General features: G+C 39.9%; 1 protein-coding gene across 1 annotated transcript; it reads right to left on the bottom strand.

Moving 5' to 3' along the window:
- Positions 1–1,461: 1,461 nt before the first annotated feature.
- On the bottom strand, positions 1,462–21,161 carry PWP2 (PWP2 small subunit processome component). Its single transcript, XM_080376943.1, has 21 exons — positions 21,015–21,161; positions 20,808–20,920; positions 19,945–20,039; positions 19,461–19,560; positions 18,323–18,466; positions 17,736–17,871; positions 17,002–17,222; positions 15,218–15,361; positions 14,329–14,399; positions 13,482–13,618; positions 12,207–12,355; positions 11,422–11,569; positions 10,090–10,240; positions 9,559–9,739; positions 8,455–8,602; positions 7,247–7,355; positions 6,712–6,777; positions 6,127–6,345; positions 3,707–3,857; positions 2,572–2,646; positions 1,462–2,402 (listed from the first exon to the last, which is right to left on the bottom strand). The coding sequence occupies exons 1-21, from the start codon at positions 21,030–21,032 to the stop codon at positions 2,243–2,245; spliced, it is 2,736 nt and encodes a 911-aa protein (XP_080233069.1). The 5' UTR covers positions 21,033–21,161; the 3' UTR covers positions 1,462–2,242.
- Positions 21,162–21,621: the final 460 nt, after the last annotated feature.

Here is a 21,621-nt window from a genome sequence, read left to right as displayed (position 1 = left end):
GGTTTGCAGACACGGTCTGGGCCTGCAGGAAGGCAGGGAGGCGGAGCTGCCTCTCGGCTCACACAGGCCATTGCCAGGGTCACATTCTGCCAACAAGCACCATGATCAAGCCAAAATTTGGACCTATCACACTTAAAACCCGATACTTAATTTTCATTACTCTCCCTACAAGTATGGAAGGGCACACTGGAAAATTGTATTTGCTTTCATAAAATTTGTCTTGATTACCTAAAAGCTTACTACAGCTCAAGCAAAATGACTAATGCAAGTAGAACAGAGCCTTATCTCATATACAGGAACTGGTGCTCCACTACCCTCGGTCTGGTCTCCTCTCAAGGCTCCTGCACTTTCTAAAACACTTCTGTGAAGTTTTTGTCTTCAGAAACATTTTGAACACAAAGAATAAAAATAACATGTTTCTAAGCTGTTGTTCTGAAAGGCCACAGTTTCTCTATATTGTGTTTTGGAATACAGTAAACCCAAGAGACAAATACAAATTCAGAGATCAAGTTAGCCAACTTCATAAAACAGCACAACCCCTACTTTCTAGACTACAAGGCTACTGCTGCGACAATTCCAGAATGATTACAGCCTGTCTGCTGTAGGTCATATAGTTCAGGAAAATATGGTCTTTCAAAAGGCATGCAAAGATGACACATATATGAAAAACAGTAAAATGGATTAAAAATGGATTTTAAAGTAACAATTATATTATAGGTTAGATAACATGATTGTGTTTTTCATGTTTGCTTCAGCACTTCAGTTTTACAAGTATCCCAAGATGGATTTTTACCTTCTTCCTGCACTACTACTTCCCTACCCAGCTATGCCTCCTCCTTCCACCCAGGGGAAGGAAGCCTGCTTTCGACCACGGTAGGAGGAGGCAGCAGAGGGGTGAAGAATGACGAACAATTCCAAATCCCATCACAGTACCACTGACCATCTTCCACAAGCATCACTCCAACTCAGCCGTACCTTCACACCTCTGAGACACTGAAACATTGGCATGACCATGAAAATGTTAGGAGGTAAGGGGGAACCAGCAACTGAAGATATTTTTAAACATTTTACTGTAAATAGAACATAGCAAAGTGATTTGCTTTTCTTAAGTAGCAAGTGCATCTTTATATACTGAAACTCTACAAACTAACTGTATGTCTTTGTCATATATTTGGGACTTATTTTTTTCTTCAGCAGTTTTTAGTTTTTCATATTCATACCTCTCCTCTATTCCAAAAGTGGAAAGTAAACAGAAAACAAATCCAGAAAAACAGAACATGCTGAGGAAAAAAATTGTAGCTCATTGTTATTATATTATACACATTGCAATATCTTCACTAACAAAGCCCTTACACAACATGTGGCTTGGAAGTATTACAAGCACAGATACAGTTCTTTGTATTCAGGACCTCACTGTCATTATCAGCCAATTCTCACACCAATTCACAAGAAACAACGAAATCAAGTTTCAGATTTTAATATGTTAATAAACAACATTTTTAAAAAAACAAGACAAGAAAGGGCTTTTGTCAGAAAAAGAAACATCTGTAACATATCCTCTTACAGTTTAAGTTACATTATTGAGTTAGTAATTTCCAAACAAATTTTTACTACAGTATCTCCAGATCATTAACTAACCTCTGCAAAAGTTGTACAGCCCAGTATTTGTTGCTATGGGTGTACCATCCTCATAAACTTCATCAGGTTTGGAAGTTACAGAATGAAGAAAACAGTGTTCCAGTAACATGCATGTATTAAAACCAAGTAAAACAACATTGAAAGTCAGTTGAAAGCAGTATGTAGACTCCAATTTAGAATTATTTAAAAAAAAAGGGGTGGGGGTGAGGGGGGAAGTCTTAAGTATGACAAGACTGCATTACAAAACTCATAGTAGTTAATCTATGTACAATGCATTTTTAATACAGAATGCACTTCTTCAATCCATACTCCTAACTTCACTGATACAAGAAAACATTTTTTTTTCTTACTTGAAATCAGGAATAATAAAAAAAAGAAATCAATTAATCAAAAAACCAATGCTGTCAAGTTGTGGCCAAAGGGTACACCAAACACGCCATGGATGGCACTTTGTCTACCCTACATTTCCCTCACTAACTCACATGTAACCCCATCCACACTGTTAAGAAGAGCTAAATTACGCCACTATGAGGGCCACTCATTCTCAGTGAATACCACTGCTTAAAATTACTGTCTTGGGTTCTCTCCCTCTCACAAAGAGTAACTAAGAACTAAAATTGTCTTTACGAACTTCTTGCATAAGAAAATCACTGTCAGAATCCAAGTCTTCTTCATCTGCTGATGTTTCTTCCGCCAGACGTTTCATGCCCCGCTGTTGCGAAATGGCCAATGCATATTTAATATTGTAGATATTCCATTCACAGCTGTAAAAATAGACAAGAACATGTCAGAAACAAGATTCCATTTTCCTCCTAAAATAAAAACACCTCTAAAAGAACACCACTTCAGAAGTTCTAATACCACACTATCATCCCCCACATTACACTTTTGTACAGGGTTTTGATTTCAACTTTTAAATATAGCGATACATACAGTTTTGAAACATCTTCAAAATGACGTTGGATGCTTTTCTGAAGGAACTGAATCACAGGGAGCAGCTTCACTGACCTTGAATGGAGAAAACAGGCAGTTTGCAGTGCCATTTGTATTTTCATGTGGAAATCTAAAACTTTTCTATGCTTTCAACATTTTTATGTTACCATTTCAACACAAACGTTTCAAGATAATACTAAATAAACAAAAGCTCTTTGCTTTTGACTTTGCCCTCAACGATTATACCCAATACAAGTAATATCTCACCAGAAATAAATTTTTTCTAATGTTCACACTGGAACTCAAAATACTAATTCTGCTTGCTGCTGTGATGACAGTTCCTTCCAGGAACTACAAAACTTTCTGAACAAGGAAGACTTTGTCTTAAATCACTCTCTTCTACTTCAACAGCCAACAAAAGGAGAGAATTTGTTCTAGTCGTATCAGTAACTGAAACATCAATACCCATGCTGAAGCAAGAGTTACATGATACACTTTTTAACCTGCAGGACTCCTTTTTGGATTACTTGCATTTTGCCCATTTTAAATTTCTAAATTTGCCTGTTTGTGTTTCCCATAGTCTATAAACTCTGTACTACGGGTGAGCTGAATGTAATTCACAGACCAGGCCCAGGTAGTTGAAAAGAACTATGTAGGAAAACAGAGTACTAACAAGGTAAGAACGCATACTATAATCACAAGTCTATAAAAATGCAGTCAGTACCTGCACATTCTTTTTCAGTTGTATTTTAATACGCACAATTGTTTAAAAAGACAATTGCCAAAATCCTACCATCACTCTTGAAATCTTTATGCATTTATAGGCTAAGCATGCTATGCAAAGTTTTACCTGTAACATTTGAAAAATGCTTTTGCACTTTATCCTCACCAATCCTACTATGCATTCCAAGTCTATCATAGGCACCTGTCAGAACCACAGAATCACTTAGGTTGCAAAAGACCTGTAAGACCATCGAGTCCAAACTGTAACTTTTACTGTTAGTAAAGTAGTTGTAAAAATTAAGTAGTTTTAGTTGTTGTATACACATTATCTAGAATGTCAGTAAATGTTAAGTAAAAACTTTAAACTGACAGGTAAATAAATTTTAAAATGCTGACTTTCACAGGGTCTCACCTTGTTTTCAGTTTCTGTCCATGCAGCATGAGCAACTTATGAGCCCAAGTAAGATAGAATTCTAAATGACAAGATATCTCAAAAGCAGAGGCCAGGAACTCCAATACTTTCTCCACGTACAGGTCTGGGAGCGATGTGCAAACAACATCAACTGTGCAAAAAGGAAAAAAAGCCCATAGACACAAGAGCTGAATTATTATGTGGAATAACATAAAAGAGACCACAGGAAAGCATAAGGGGAAGAAGAAAGCACTATCTTGGCAACTATTTGGTATTTAATACTGTATTTTGGGGTACACTACCCTAGTCTCTCAGGGGACAAGTCTTTCCTCTTTGAGCCTTCCAATCACTACTGTATTTAAAAAGCAAGAACCTAACTGCACATCCCCACCTCAAGTTCTCCCTTCCTAACAGAATACTCTCCCTACCAGCTCTTCTTCTGAACTTTTACTTTCACCCTTTACTCCTCTTTTTGTGTGACTAGACTTCACTGAAATCTTGTTGCTTCTGACTTTACATTAATTTATCTAAGAAAAGATAGCCAAGTCACCTGCTCACAGAGGAAGTGTCTAAATGCTGTTAACAATCGCACAGCACAAAGAAGCGTAATTTATAAGCATTCAAAATAATCTCACATGTAACTATGATGACCTCATTATATATAATCCTCTCTCAAAAATAACCAACTCCTATTCTCTGCAGTCACCCCAACTGGCCTATGTAACATTCAACTGTGAAAAAAAAGATTTTCACTTTTAAAGAAACAGGCACACATTCATTCTGTTAGCAGCAGGTTACAACGCCTGACATTTCCATGCCTCACCCTCTGCTTCTGAGGTTTTGGTGCCTGCCTACTTACCCAGTCCTGCCTGTACACGGAGTTTTGGTTAACGTCAGTAAAAGAAAACTAAGTGTTGCCAGACAGAGGCAAACACCATTATGCAACCTAGGTATGCAAAAGATGACTCACTCTGACATGCATTATTCTTTAGGCAGCAAGCCTGATAATTAAGAAAGAAAATCCTCCAAAGGACCTTTTATGTTTTACAAATGAAACACTGGAAGGAAATTATGTCCTTTCACTGCGGTAACAGTGAGGTAAAGCTAAGAAAATACACTTTAAAGTTACTATGACAGAACTGTTAATGGAGTTACGAAGTTAAGTAGAATACACTACTGGAAGATTATTTTTAAGGTCGTGTCTACCATATATAGCTAATGAATGTGAACACTGCTTATCAAAATGATGAAAAGGGTGCTAAAGAATGACTTCAGTAAATGTTCTCCAAAGCTAAGTGACATCTTAACTGTTCCTTTTGTTTCGGTCGTCACAATTATGAAAGCAGTTCTCTCTTGTCAGAAAGAGCTTGGACTAACTAATAATGATTGGTTTGTGTGAACACAGTCCTCTATAAGGACCACATTCACGTTCATTTACAGGGGTGAATTTAACACTATAAACTAAAGGAACAAAACTTCTAAGAGCTGACAGTTACAAAGTGGCTTCAAATTTTTGCAGTCCAAAGCAAGACTAATTTAGAGAAGCTGGCACACAGCTCTACCCAGTTGAGTACAGACCATTTCCAAGGATGGAGACTCCACTGAGTCCCTTGTCAACCCGCTGCAGTATTTGACTACCCCCAACATAATACTATTGGTTTTAATATCTAGTTAGAATTTCCCGTGTTGCCTCTCGTTGTATCCTTGTGCAACTCCAAGTCTGGTTCTGCATTCTTTCTAACATTCACTTAGGCACTTGAAGACAGTAAAAATATTCCCCATCTCTTTTAAAGACTGAACAAACCCAGCTCTCTTAAGCTGCTCCTCAGCTGTCATGCACTTTGGCCCTCCAATCATTCTCCAAGCCCTCCACCAGATGCTTCAGAGTATCAATGCCTGTCTTTTCTGTTGAGCCCAAAACTAGTCACAGTACTCCTGACACGGTCTCACAGATGCTCAATAAAGAAGACTAACCACTTTCCTCAAATTGCTGACTACATACTTGATAGTACAGCCCAGCATCAGTTAACTGCCTTCATCACAAGGCACACTGCTAACTCATGTTAAACTTGCTGTGCACCTCTAGAACATCAGCTGCTTCTGAGAACTGGCATCCAAAAACTTTACCTGTATATCCAGACCTAATTAAATTCCACCTTCAGAAGTCACTAGATGAGCATGCAGTAGACTGGTAAAATTAAAATATAAGCTAACACTAAGAAGTCTAGGTTTTTTTACAAAAAAACCATCCCCTCCTCTTTAGTCTCTTCACCTACAGTAGAAAGTCCTTAAATGTCAACATTATACTCCTCAACCCACGCCTCCAAGAGCTAAACTCCACCCTTTACACCTCAACTTACTTGGCATACACACCTCTGCTTATAGCTAGCTCAGCCAAATTTCATGGAAGATCCACTCACCTTCGTTGCTAGGTACAGCCTCCATGACCTCCTGAATTAATTTCTTTTCGTTCAGCTTGAAGGCCATGATGATAGCCATAGTGTATTCCTTCTGATGCAGTGTTTTGTGTATATTGCTGGGTGTAATATCAATATCCAGCTCAAAAGGATCAAAAATTAGCCCAGAGTCCAGTGAATAAATAAGAAGACCCTCTGTGGTGGTGGCTGCCCAGCTTCGTCCTAGAAGAGAATAACAGTATTTAAGAGCAAAGCTGAGTTTTCTAGGATGGAAATAGAAAAGTAATGTTATACAGATGACTCCTCATTGTTTACAAGAAGTGGTTAAGACCAAAAGCCATGCATCATTTATCAACCTGTCAGCAGTAACAATGCTTGTAAAAAATACTAGCTGAAAGTGATGCACACTTGAGGTTTCCTAGTTACCCACTATAAAGGAAACTAGATTACAAACCTAGTAGCACCGTGTAACATCTGGAGAGACCATCTCCAAGGCATCTGTACTTCATTATTACACCTCCAATGCTCTACTCTTTTGCTTGTTTTATATGGAATAAAAAAAATCCTACATTAATTGTCAATACTCACCTGTAGGAGAGAATCGCAGGCAAGTCACTCTTATTTCTGGTTTAAAGTGTCGATAACTCATGTCACCTAAAAGAGAAGTTCAGTGGTAATTTCATATATTCACCAAAAGTTCACGGTCTAGTTATCAACTCTAACTATGCTGTTATTATTATACTGAAAAATAATGCTGACCATGCCAAAACCTGGCAGAGTTAAAGGCAGGGTTAAGTAAGGGACAGCCCATGTCCAAGAGATCCTATAGTTAAAGTGGTGGGACTGAATTTTGCTCTTTGAAAATTCAATCAGGACTGCTGGGTTCCACAGCCAGGAGACCACAGTACCTCCCTGTTTCCTGTTGCTTCTACCATGCAAAAGGATCCACCCATACATCAGCTGAACACTTGTGTAACAGAACCCTGTAGCTACAGAACATTCAGGTAATGCTAACTTTAAAACTGAGCTGAACAATTCAAACCCTTCTTATCTGGAATTGACTCGAAGTCAAAGGTTTTGGTCCACACAACTGGTAACAAGACAGCAAAGCCAAAAGCTGTACCTCTTTTTACTCCGGGAAGAGGAATGGCAACATCATCTTCACCTCCAGCCCCTTCATCAATCAGAGCCATGCTGCCAAATTCAGTCATTTTTCTCCGATCCAAGTACTCCTAGAAAAACATGTAAGTTCCATTCACTGCACTGAATCTTCTCTCAAACCTCTGAAAATTCTCCATAACATTCCAGAGTTATCTAGTGATTAGTTCCTTGCACTTTCTTCCAAAAGCTTCTCCAAAATCATGGAGAAAATTGACTATTTCACAACAGCAGGCAACAGTGTCCAACCACAGACGAGAATCAGGCTGCCTCAGAACAGCACAGCTCAGTTTAGACTGTGGTTTCACATTATCATGATGTTGCTCTACTTGACAGATGCACTGTTTCCTCAGATGCCCACTCCTCCTTCCCTTCAGGTTCCATAGCTGCACTGTGCTAATATAAGGGCTGTGCAGCCAGACAGCTACACAAACCACGTTTTACAGACCTCCCTGCCCCCCATTTCTACACACCCATCCCCTCCAGGATTCTTCCATCTGGCTCACTTCTGCTATCCTCTTTTAAGCCACATGTTGAGCTACACTAGCACAACAGAGGGCAGCAGAGAAATGAAGGCTGCTTCCCAAACCACTGTTGTCAAAAGAAATATACTTGGAACCAGTCAAATACAGCCTGACATGAACGCTGGAACAATCATCCTTTCAGGTGAGGGGATGTTAAAAAGGGGTTACTGGAATTTTTTCCTTCTGATGCTTTTCACTGTTTACTTTAAAAGGAATTTAATTTTGCATTTGGCAATATTCAGAAACCCGTGATTCTAAAGGTCAGTGATGTTCTGTGTCTGCAATAAAATCCTTCACTTCTTTGCTAACACAAGCAACTGACACCCAGGGAAAGTTAGCTCAGTACACAATATTGGTAATTTAAATTTTCAATTTTAAGTTAAGTGCCAACTGACTTAACCATGTATAGGAGTTCTTCTGCTCATTCAATACAAACACACCACACCCTGGCAAGACTTTAGTTAGCTGAGAATCAGGAATTAATTTTGTTTTCTGAGAAGTATTTCCTTACCCCTTTCCTGCACAAAACCAAGAAAATGAAACTGCTTAACGAAACATTCATGAATCCTGCTTAACGATATGTTATACCAAAACCAAAGTCTTACAGGGGTGGGGGAATGAAAAAAACCTGACTCCTGTGGTCACATACCTCCATTGCATCTAAAGAAAAGTTGCATGAGATTTCAAATTTTTTCATAAGAATCTGTTCCTTGACATTATATATACAGACAAATTTTGACAATCCACCTGCAAGAATAGACTGACCATCTGCCGAGTAACACAGAGTAGTAAAAGATCTAGTAATAAAAAAAGAGAAAGCAGTTAATTTCACCGCCACATCCAAGCTAAAAGACATGACTACAGCATAAAGACACAGAAGAAAAACCATTCCATGGAGAAAGAGGAGAACTTCATTCACACAACATGTATTTAACACACAAAACCATTTACCACAAATACTTGGTGCTTTACTATCAATCACAAACAGTTTAGAACTTCAACAGCTTTTTGAAGTACTTCCATACTTCTGATTCTGAGTTGCAGTCCCAGGAATGAGCTCTCGACTACACCCTACAAAACGCTAAGGATGGTCAGAAGAGCTAGAGAAAAAACAAAGTCATAGCATGTTTCAAAGAGCTGGTTGACAGCTCATCACCAAAAACCCACTTTTTTTCCAAAAAGTCATTGTTTCCTTTTTTCATTTTGTTCGGAGAGGTAGCAATATGAAAAAAAAAAAAAAAAGAAGAATGAAACACATGACTTTACACTTGACATTACACTTTTTGACAGGACACAAATTCAACTTGCCTTTAAACATTACTTCACATGCATAGTAACATGTAATAAAACCCACAGCATATTTAGATTTTTTTTAAAAAATGTCACAGTTTCTACACACTAATAGTTACATACTAGTACCTACACAACAAGATAACCACCTAAAAACCTGTCACATTCAGCAAATGAACAACTTGTCATGAGAAGCTTGCTATTATGCTGGCAACCCAAACCTATAACTGGCAACAAGAATACAAGCTCAGAATGATGCTGATCAGTGGGTTAACACAGCAAGAGACAAAAAGAACCCTTCCAGATATCAAGTCAGGCAGTCTTTTAAATTCCAGCATCAAGATCACAGCACTTGAACAGCAGACACACTCTGAAACCTTCATGTAAAAAACAAAATATAAAGAAACAATTCCAAAGCAAGCCAGTGTGGCACCCTATTTTCACTGCAATCTCATTCACTTACTTTCCCTTGGCTGCTTGTTTGGCGGTTATTTTATCAAGCTCCTTCCTCCCCATCTGAAGATCATGCCTTCCCTCAATTGAGCCGGTTTGTACTGCATTTTCATGATCCCAAAACGTTATCTGTCCATTCAAAGCAGCAACTGCAAGCTCCTTGCCATCAGGACGGAAAGCAACAACAAGAACTGAAAAGAATTTAATTAACAGTTAAATATGCAGTCAGATATGGTTTCAAAGAAAATACCCTCTACTTTTCTAGTATCTCATCTCAACTACCAAAAGAAGCTCAAAGAGTAACAAGTACCTGCTTTTTCTCTGGACAGCATACAAATTTTTAGCTAATTATAAAGCTAGAGCTAGTATTAAATAAAAAAAAAAGATTTCTTACACTGTTAATCAAGTACTACAGGACTACCTCAGCTTTCGGTTTTCATTACCAAGAATGAGTGAGTCTGTATTTGACATGTTCTGTTGTTCATTCTCGAAATAGAATTGATAATATTTTTATATTTGATGTAAGATGAAATTAAGTTACCATCTGAGTTCAGTATTAGCGTCTCCTTAGTTCTCCAGCTGTCTAACATGTCCCATAACTTGACAGTTTTATCCCAAGAGGCACTAGCTAGAACACACTTCATGGGGTTAAAGGACAAACTGCTGATGGGGCCCTCATGACCTGATAAGACCTAATAAAAGAAGAAAAGATAACATGGAATTAGGTGAAAAAAACTGAAATTCATGTAGTCTGCATTCAGTAAACTCTACATACAGCAATGAAACCATGCCTAACTTGTCCACACATGCCTGAGGTGACTTATGGACATTTGGCATGATACATACCAGCGATGTCAACTTTTAATTTTCAGAAGTTTTAAAGCATTTCACAGAAGTACTATGGCTGCATAGGCATCTGCAACCACTCCTACGCATACAGAGCCTCTTTAGAGACCATGACTTAGGAAAACTGCATTCTCCCCCACCCCAGCTTATCAGAACAATCAGACCAACTGTGAAAAAGCACTCAGAATTCAACATGTCCTGCAGCTGAAAATATTTAAGGAAAAATGCTTATAAAAACGGTGAATAAGAGTAATACAGATTCTTACGGCATGGAGCTCCTTCTCCTCTCAAAATAAATCAAGGAAAGTAACTGCACTCAAGTATACTCTTGAGTTACTATAGTGATGTATATTCAATAGCTACGCCAAATTATATACATGAATTGCTGAGTTCATCTACTTGTACAAGATGCACAATAATGCTTAAAAATTAAACAGCAAATGACTTTGATTTGCTCAGAAGTACTGGGTCCCTCTTTTATTACGTCTATGCTGAAAGTAAATCATTTCAAAATAGCAGCAAGATGGTGGCGATTTAACTTAATATTCTAACTTTACACAATAAAAACCTTCTACACAATCATGCCCCTGCTTTGCTCCAGCAAAACTGTCCACAAAATCTCTATCAATCTTAAAGCATGTACAATTTCTTCATTGCCTGCAGAAAACATGTAGAAAAGAACATCTCTGAACAACTATAGCATGAAAGACTCTCATATGCTCATATGACAGCTCAGCACTGTTGGTATAACTTCACCAGCCAGAAAGAGCTCATCACTCAAAAATTCTATAAACTATTTCCCACACAAATCCAGGATAGCCTCCATAAAATAAATAAAAAATTGCTGAGAGTTACATAGTGTCGCTCCGGTTCCTGAATATAAAAAAAAAATATAAACATAAAACCAAACAAAACCCCTAAAAATAAAACCCCACGTTCTGTTAAAACCCTCCAACTAATCCCAAAGTTACTTAGTAACGTCATGATCTACATTAAATTCAAGTCCTCTGATATTGTAAGTCCTTACATCTAGCAGCCTCCCACTCTGCATTGACCAGATGAATATTTCGAAGGAATCCTGGGAACCAGCTGACACAATCTCTCCACTGGAATCCACAGCTAAACAAGAGAACTGACTTGGTCGTGGGGATGTAAAGGTACGGAAATTGCGGTATCTGTTGTAAATACAAAAATAAATTATGAAGACATCTTAGGTAAATTTAAACTTGTTTTACAAATATATTTTAAAAAGGATTTCATTATACTTGTAAAGTCTTTTAAGCTACCTATAGAAAAAATATTCTTTGTATAAAATTAGATGCAATGCCTCAGCAAGATTCCAAGAATCAAAAAAGGTATCAACAACTCTGCAGAAGTAACAGCCAAAACCACTCAAACAGAAGAGCTTTCTTCTATCACATAGCATATGTGCGTTCTTTAGGAAACATGGGCTTGTTTACGTATCCTGTTCTGTATGCAGTTGTATTACAATGGCTCAATCAATAAAACCATGGCAAACTTTGTTAGCTACCTTCTCCCCATTTGAGTAGAGCCAAACAATAACCTTACTGGATTTCCAGCCTCTCTGGGAAAAATTCTTACAGAATTTTCTTCACAGGAACTGGATGGAGTGACAGGATTCCTTATGACTTATCTCAATTTGAATGAAAGGCTGAATCAAAAAATGAATAAAGCAGCACTCACATTTGTGCAAATGGAAACAAGCAATCAGCAGTCTGCTGTGATTTTCACACAGTTGGGGTGTGAAAGCTGAAGACTAAATGAGACACAAAAGCTTTTATGAAGAGTCACCTGTGTAAATCGAAGGCACGCACTGTTCCATCTAGGGAAGCACTCAGAATGACATAACCATTGGAAGTAAAAGTTACAGCAGTTACACCACTGGTATGTTCTGTGAAAGTGACAAAACAAAAGCTGCTTGAAGTGTTCCACACTTTCACCTGCAAAGACAAGAAAAGACTTCTTAGAATCTCCATCATCAATTCAGACAGAAAGGGTATGGCAGCAAAATAGCAAAGAAAAGTTGACCTAGAACTCTGCAACAGTATAAAGGAGTTTAGTAAGGAATTCTGTGAAAGTGAGGCAAACAGGCCACAGCTTATGATTAAACCCCTAAAGATACATATACAACACGAAAATCTGACTGGAGATTGACAAAAAGATCTTGAAGTTGATTTTCAAGGAAAGCTATAGCACTTGGTGAGCATTTTGGGCTACAAAGATTTGTGCTGTCTATGGATAGGACAAGTATCAAATTCAAAACCAACTGTGAAGCCATTCCAGAAGTTACAATTGAGATGATATATCAATATTCCCCCCGCCTCCCTGCCAACGAAAAATGTTACGCATTTAGCTATCAGAAGTTTAAGACTTCTGGGATTTGGTCAGTTTTGGCAGAAACCATGAAGTGGCAAGTCTTTTCCTGACATTCAGTTCTGGTAGGAAATACAATACTATCTTTGTCCCATTTACGTGCCAAGAGATTGTGGGATTACTCTACAAAACATCTTTACAAAAAGGGTACCTGTACATGTGGTTCATCATTTCAATACAAGTCATCCATGAGAAGCTAATTTTTCTTTTAAATAACAAGCTTCTGCAATGGTACATTTCAGAAAAATCTGTTTAGGAGTTGTACTTTTATAAATAATGTGAAATTAATTTCACATAAAAACCAATTACTAAAGGGGTATGAATATGGGTGACTGAAGTTCTCTCAACCTGAAAGGTCATGGAACCACCACAAGCACACATAAATTAACATTTGATGAATTAGACCTTTTTGTGTTTATGGTGACTGCATCGATAATAATTAAAAAATCATCTGCTAAAAAGCCTAAGTGATGCAATTTGCAAAGGATACCAGTAATAATAAATCAAAATATATACGCTCTAAAGAGAAAATTCAAAACATTTAGGAAAAGTGAAGACAAAAAACTATTAGTCTATATTAAGAAAAAATATGTATCAGGTACAGTAATGGTTTTGTACATAAAATGAAAATCCAAGCTGCTTACTATGCCATTAAGACTTAAGTTCACATTTCAGTAATACTGCCTTACTCACTTTCCCATCCTCCCCTCCAGTTACTATGTACTGTCCATCTGGAGAATACGCTAATGAAACCATGCTGTTGAAATGTCCCTGCTGCTTCAGCACGTAGGACTCACTCTGCCACTCCCACACCAGGAGCTGACCCAAACCTGTAAATGCAGGAGAAGTATTAATCAGTATTTTGAATACAATAATCCTGCAAATGCAAGCCAGAAAAGACCTAACTGCAAGCAACATAAAAAAATCCAAAAATGTTGATGCAGACAGGTTGCACTACGCATCTATCAATCTTAATAAAAGCCCTTTCCCTTTTTTAAGTTCAAGGCAACTTTCCTCAACAACCAGGTGCTGTTACTTGGATTAACATTCTCAGTATTACAATAGCAATGTTATTGACCAGCTGATAAATGAGCTGGAAAGAAAAGCAGGGCTGCATATAGAAGTTGAATCTTGGTTACCATGCAAATCATTATTGGATCGAGTGGGAATGCTGGAACATCCAGGCAGCTTTGTAAAATGGCACATGCAACAAGTGGCAAAGGAAAAGAGACTGGACCCAGAATGAAAGTATATTATAAAGTGCAAAGGATATGGGCTTTATCCTAATTCTGCTAAGTTTTCATATATGAAACATACTTTTTCCTTTGTCAACAAAATATTTTCCTAAATCACAAGAATTTTGTGAGGATAAATTAATAAAGGATACTTGCATTACTATATTTAGACACTAGAGAGATGAGACTATAAATTATTAACAAAACTTTAACATTTGGGGTCAAGACTAGTAAGAGGATTTGGGGCTTGCATGCCCACAACATTCCTAATTTTTCCATGAAACAGACAAAAAAAAATTACAAACCTGAACATCCAAAGGCAATCCAGTCCCCCGTACAGTTGATAGAAACAGAAGCTATCCTTTGGTCTGAAATACTGAAGAGAATTACCCAATAAACAAACTCGCTTTTTCACGCATTGTGTGATAAAACTTCAAATCTAGGGTTTATTACCTCTGTTCAAGCAAGTTCTTTGATTACTGAACTTCTGTATCACTGTAACATCACAAGTTGCAGACAAATTCTTTCCTTTATTATACTTAGAATCATGAAACAGACAATGCAGCCTTATTCAGAATGAAGACAACATATCTATATCTCAAAGATATACTTGCTAGCACAGAGTAAAACTCCCTACATTCAAGAAAAAAAAATGTTTCTTCTGTACAGGGAAATGATGCATTCCTTCACTAGCATCATACAGGGATGGAAAAGAACTATGGTTTTATTTTTTAACTTAGAGACAATTTACAGATAATTTTGCACAATTTTTTTCCAGGTATTTTCTCAATTTTCTATAAAGTAACTGAAAACGAAGTCCACTGCACAGTGTTGAAGAAATCTATAGCCCACAACTAACTGCTCAGAAGTTCTTCATTCAGATCTCACTTTTCCATAATAAGCTGTGGAATGGAGTTGTATGGTATTTATTACAAAAGTCTAACTATGATTCTGCCTTTACAGATACTAAATAGATACTCATGTTTTAAGATTTTCATGCTTTGATTGTAACAGTTGGACTTGATGATCGCAAAGGTCTTTTCCAACCTAAGTAATTCTACAATTCTTCATCCTTCACTACTAAACATGGTATGTTCTTAGTCAAACAAACAAGAAACCTCCCCCCAAAAATGTACACACGCCCCACACACACCCCAAATCAAACCAAGTAACAATGACAACCCCATACCTCACCTCAAGGAGTGGATCAGATTGAAATCCGGAAGCTCATGGAGGTGAAAGATTCCAGAGGCAAAACCAGTGACTAAAAGGTGTGTCTTCTTGTGATAGGCTGCACATGTCAGGTTATTAAAATCTCCCTCTTTATTGAAAAAATACCTGGTATCAAAGAAATAAGAAAGGAAAGCAAATGTGACAGAGAAGTATGTTGTTAGAGCTGCATTTCAATATAGGTCAAGTATTTTGATCAAGGTATCCTACAATAAAACTAAAAAGCAGTAGTTCCAGGAACTCCTAAAGATACATATACTTGACATAGCCAATGAAAGCTAACTCTCTTCTGTTCAATGTGTACAGCTTCTACAGTAATCTCATTATCAGAAGTGACATCTGATCACATGCAATAAAAGGACCAAAAGTTAACCTCAGAGGAACAGCACTGTGCATTTCCTTTCCATCATCTAATACCAGTATGGATGGCTCTCATGAATTCACTGGCTATCCCTCTGTGGTCCTTTTACAAAATAAGGAATTGAAGCAATAGTTGTAAATACTGTATGTCTAGTGAAGAAGGTCTTCTCGGTTTCTCTGTAGCTCTAGCTCTCACAGGAATTAAACAGGTAAGCACCACATGACAAATAAAAGAGCATCTAACATTATCCAACAGTTGTACACTCCAAATACCTCCAGTATGGAAGTGATGTTCACTAAGGCTAATTCCAACCTAGGCTGGGGTAGGGTGCTTTATGTCTCCTTCACAGTCAGAGACTGAGCACAGAAACCTGATGCTCGGTGTCCCAGTCGGCCCCTACATGCATCCCATCTCTCCCTCCCTCCACTGACAAGAGATTGCCTAAAAACGTTATCCTTCTTCACCCAAAGCTAAATGCTGTGACCATCCTGAAGCTGGATTATACTTTATAAGTCACATCCTAGTCTCATGAGGAGCAGCTGAGGGAACTGGGATTGTTTAGTCTGGAGGAAATGCAGGGGGCTTCCTACTGCTCTCTACAACTAACTGAAAGGAAGGCTGTAGGCAGGTGGGGGTAGGTCTCTTCTCCCAGGTAACTAGCTACAGGACAAGAGGAAATGTCCTCAAGTTATGCCAGGAGAGGTTTAGATTGGATATTAGGAAAAATTTCTTCACTGAAAGGCTGGTCAAGCACTGGAACAGGTTGCCCAGGGAGGCAGTGGAATCAGCATTCCTGGGGGTGTTTAAAAAACGCATAGATGCAGTGTTTAGGGACATGGTTTAGTGGTGGACTTGGCAGTCCTGGGTTAATAGTTAGATGATTTCAAAGGTGTTTTCCAACCAAAAAGATTCTATGAATCTATGATCTCCTTTGATGTGGAGAAATAGGGAGATCCTTCAGGAAGGCATCTTCAAGTAGTTCACCAAAGAAGCTGATGAGCTACCTTTACCAAATGTTGCTGTCACCTCTTGAAGTCAATCAATCTCTTCCTGCAAGAACTCAAAGCCTCTAGACTTAAAATGACACTGTACAAAAATCTCATTACACTTTCTGAGTTTCAAACAACAATATGTACATCCTAAGCTGGTATTTCTTATACATTAAAATTACACTGAGTTGTTACGCTGAAGGTGAAGGGTATTGACCACCTGTCAAGGTAAAACAAATGTGTTCTACTGAAACTATTTAAAATGGGATCTATAGTAAATTATTACATCCTGGGCAAAGTTTTATACTGCTTTGAATGAGTGACAAAGGGTGAAAAAAGCCCAATATAGTAAATCCCCGTAACAACTCTGTCCTTGGAAAACTTAAAAAATCACTTACTTGGCAACGCGTGAATATTTAACCTTCTCTCTAGTCTCTTGTTCATTTGGATTGGCCTTTCCATGAATTTCTTCACCCTTCGGCTCTTCGAGAAACTCTTCATCATCTTTTGCTGCATTTTTTTCCCTACCTGCATCTTTAGGAGGTATGGGCTTCAAACCATCAAGCTCTGTATCACACTGCCACACACAGAGAGCTGCATCCTGGCTAATTGTGTACAGCTAGAATACAAACACACAAACATTAGGTAACACCTGTGTTTCATACTCTGCTGTCTTGTTATGAATAGAATTACAGAAGGATTATCAAGTCAAATATTAGGATAATGCATTACTTAGTCCTCCAGAATTCGAGGTGCTTTGATCTGGAAAATTCACTTGCAAATTTTCACTTGAGAACTGGTGATTTACTTCACTTGCTCTCAAATAGTTTTTTAAAAGACCAAAAGCAATTTGATTACCAGTTAGTATTATACCTAATTAATTTTTTTATATTTTAAACTGTAACTTTATTGGAAAGCAATTTTAAGTAACTTACTCTCCTTCTAAAGCTTACTTCTTCATGGAATTGTAAACTCCACAGAGTTTACAGCAGAGAAGTTGAGAGACATGTTACTCAGGTATTTTTTAAATTCTGAGATATACTCAGAACAGTCAGCATCCTTATCTGTAGATAACATTCTGCTTCAACTATTTTAATATTAAAATTCAAAAATGTTGTATGATTATACATACATCTAGACTGTCCTCTTCAAAAAAGCAGGCTACTATTACATCCTTATGCCCTCCAAGTGAGTAGTAGATCAAGTTTGCCCATCGTTCTGCTCCAAACACCCATGTAGACATGTCCTTGCTCCCTACTGCAAAACATCTACAAAAGAAAATGCAATTTCAATTAGAAAACTACTTTGCAAAACTCTTCACTGGGCGGAAAGCATTCTGAGCAGGAAGATACCAGTCACTACTTCAAAAGTGATTTTACACACACAGGAGTTGTAAACTGAGGTTGGCAACTCTAGCAAAGGTAGATGGGATTAAATACATACAAAAGGCCAGGCAGGCTCACACACCTAAGATATGTTGCTTTTATGGATCATTAGGCATTTTCAAGCAAGAATCTATCGCTGATCCCCAGTATATGCATATTTTATACTTTTTCATCTGACTAATGCTTCTTTTTAATTCAAGATAGAATGAGAAACAAAAGAGCCAAAAAGAACTTGTAAAGCTAGTACAATACTTTAGAGGAAAGATGGACTGTAACATGCACACAAATATTAACAACATGAGCAGGTACATAGTGCTTCAGTTTAACAACTCACTTGGAATCATCAGTCCAGTCAATACAAGTTGTTTCATCATAGGGACCGTAGTAAGTTTTGTCCAGGACAAATGCATTAAATTCTCGTTTCCTCCCAGGAGCATGGTACATAAGAGCAACATTGTCTTTTGTAATCACAAATTTCCTGTCATATATGGGGAAAAAGCATAACTGCACATAAAGCTGTTAAAGCAAACAATTGTTGAGTACAAGACTGCAATACAACAAAAAAATGTTAACAGGTTTCTATGTTACTCATATATACATTAACAAATATGGATTGCCTTCAAATGAAAAACCAAAAATCATTTGCATATTGATAGTATCCCCCAACATAACGCATTGTAAGACAGAAAAACTTCAGTAAAAATCACTTATGTTGAATAATGAAATATTTATTTCTAATTCCCACGAAGGAAGGAAAAGTTCAAACAATCAAAACAAGATATTCTATTTCAACCTCTCTTCACCTCCATATATTGGCCACTTTCAGAAACACAAAGATTCTGCACCCGTTACACATATTCTTCAATCTGGTCCTGTTGCCATTATAATTCCCTAACCCAGAACTGCGATTCCAACTTTCAAGCAAAAGCTCATTCAAGATCACTTTAAGTCAATCCAACTGAGGAATGCTGCTAAAAGGGGAACTTTTCCTCTCATCTTTGTAACCCTTCTAACATTAACACCACCTCACTTTGTATCTGTGACCATGCAGTTAAAATATAAGGGACGTGAAAAGCAGCACTTGATTCAAGAATTGCCTTTCAGTAGTACAGTTGTCTTAGACTAAACCAAGTCAGCGGTGAAACTCTGTACTGCCACAACTGCCATCACGCAATACTGTGGTTCCAATTGTTCCCCCCTTAAGAACAGGTGACTCGCAGCACATCTGTTTCCAACAGTACCACCACAGACAGCATCTGTGACAGGCAATTTTCCTGCTGGTATCTGTTTCCAAGGCTTTGCTTTTTCTTGCCCTCTCAACTTTACAGATAAAGTGACCCTGATCAGTTCAAAATCTCCCCTATTTCATCAACAGGTATCATCCCCAGATTGGTCAGAATGGCTTCATAACTACAACTAGTTTATGGGGTAGTTTCTGTTGTTTTGTTCTAAAGCACACACACTTTACTTACTTGCCATCAGGGGAAAAGCTGACACTGTGAACTGGCTTGTGAAAATGAAAGTGATGTATCACACATTTCCCAATCAAACTGACAAGCAAGGCAGCTCCCTCTGTAAGGGCAGAAAAAGAAGGATCATGGAAATAACCGAGTTCCCAAAGAAACCATAAGCCTAGCAAGCTTAGTTTCTTTCCTTAAATGAGAGGGGGGGGGCACACAGAAGTACTTCCTCAGAAACTTTTTTTCAAGATAGCGTGCTTATTAAGAATAAAAATACAATCAAACTTACAAGTCACTACCTAAAATCTCTAGGTAAGTTATTTTTCAGTTCCGTAGATAAACGTATCTTCCCCAGAAATTCTAACATAATTTTTAAAGCAGAGCAATCCTAATTTGCATTAAGGTTGAATACGTAGCAATACAGACTTTCCCCTCTTAAGGTTGTATTTTTTATTTCATTCTTTTATAAAACAAAATGCCTCCTTTCTGAAAGTACCTTCATCTATTAGAATGGCCAGTCTTCCATCTGGAGAGAGCCCCACGCAGACAATATTAAGCCGTGTTGCCAATGGTAATGTCTCACACTTATTACTGCAAGAAAAAGATGAAACAGTAAACTAGGTACAAGGATGTAAAAACAACAATCACCCTCGGTATCAATGAGATATGGCTTGATACCTATGTCAGAGCCACAGAATCAACTTAGATGCAGAAATCCCACAATTTCTTTAGCTGTCACAATCCCATAAACACCTACTATGTAAGAGATGGGCTCCTGACCAGAATACCGGCATCCCGAACATCAATCACGATTCTGGCCTACCAGGAAAGGCAGACGACATTCTAGGCTTTGCCATACAGAAGAGGGAGTACAAGGCAGAAACACACACGGAAACCGTACGACTAAATAAAAAAAATTCCCCCTTTGTTTCCAAAACACGCCCTTACATACTTACGCTGTGTTCTCCCCACAGACCTACGTACAGAAAATCCGCGCCGCGCACCACCTCGACAGTTTTTCTCCCAGCTCCTAGCGCTGAGCCAGAACCTTTCCAGGCCGTTTCGAAAGGCAAACCAACCGTTCTGGCGAGCCCCGGCCGCCGCCGGCTGAAGGCCCGCCCGTGCCACGGGAGCCGTTCCCCGCCCCCACGCACGGCGGACGCGCGGCCCCGGCTGCCGCCATGCCGCCCCGCCGCCCCCGGCCCGAGCCCCGCGGCCTCCCGCGAGCTCTACGCCCACCCCCTCAAAACACCGTGCTGGCAGCACCGGGCCTGCCCCGCCCGGGCAGGCGCCAGCGCAGCGCTAGGCCGGCGGCCTGAGGCGGGCCGAGGGGCGAAGCAGACGCCGGGTCCCGCTTACTTCTTCAGGTCGAAGACGGAGATCCTGTTCCCGACGGGGCTGACGAGGGCGCTGCCGTCGCGGGTGAAGCTGAGGTTCCCGCGGCGGTACACGGTGCCCAGCAGGCCGGAGAACTGCGGGGGAGGCAGGGAAGAAGAGGGGGCGGTCAGAGGAGCGGGGCAGAGGAGCCCGTCCCACCCGGGCGGGCGGCCGCCGCCGGGCACTCACCCGATACGCGAACTTCATGGCGGCGACCCCGCGTGAGGAGCGCGTGGAACAGCCGGCGCCCGAGCAGAGGCGGGGACGGGGCAATGCCGCGCAGGCGCCCGGTGCAGCGGCAGCTTCCCGCCAGGGGCGGGCGGGGGCGGGGCGCGGCGGGCGGGGGCGGGGCGCGGCCGCGTCCCCGGCAGCGGCCCCGCCCCGCGAGGCAGAGGTGGGGGGAGGTGCCGCCCGAAGGGCGGGCCCCGCGGCGGAGCCCGTGCGGCGGTACCGGTCTCCCCGCCTCCGCACGCGGTGCGTGGCACGGAGCGCGCGGCTCCCCGGCCTCCGCTGCCTGAGCCGCGGTCGCTTCTCCAGCCGGCCTCGTCCCTCCCCTCAGGACAGCGCGGCCGGGCCCGCGGCTCGCCCGGGGGAGCCGAGGCGGGAGCTCAGGCCGGAGCCCGGCCCCGAGCGGCAGCAGCGAGCCCGGCGGGCGGGCACCTCTTTTCCAGAAAGCGGCAGCCCCCCCCAGAACCACGCTTCCGCCCGCTATTCCGGCTCTGTCCCCTCGTTTAAGCTTAGAAGACACTGTTCTGTGAAAGCAGCTCTGTCTAGAATAGATGAAACAATCGCTCCT

Source organism: Falco punctatus (assembly GCF_963210335.1).
Source record: "Falco punctatus genome assembly, chromosome: 2".
In the NCBI taxonomy this organism is placed as follows: domain Eukaryota; kingdom Metazoa; phylum Chordata; class Aves; order Falconiformes; family Falconidae; genus Falco; species Falco punctatus.
This window is presented reverse-complemented; position numbering and strand designations above follow the sequence as displayed.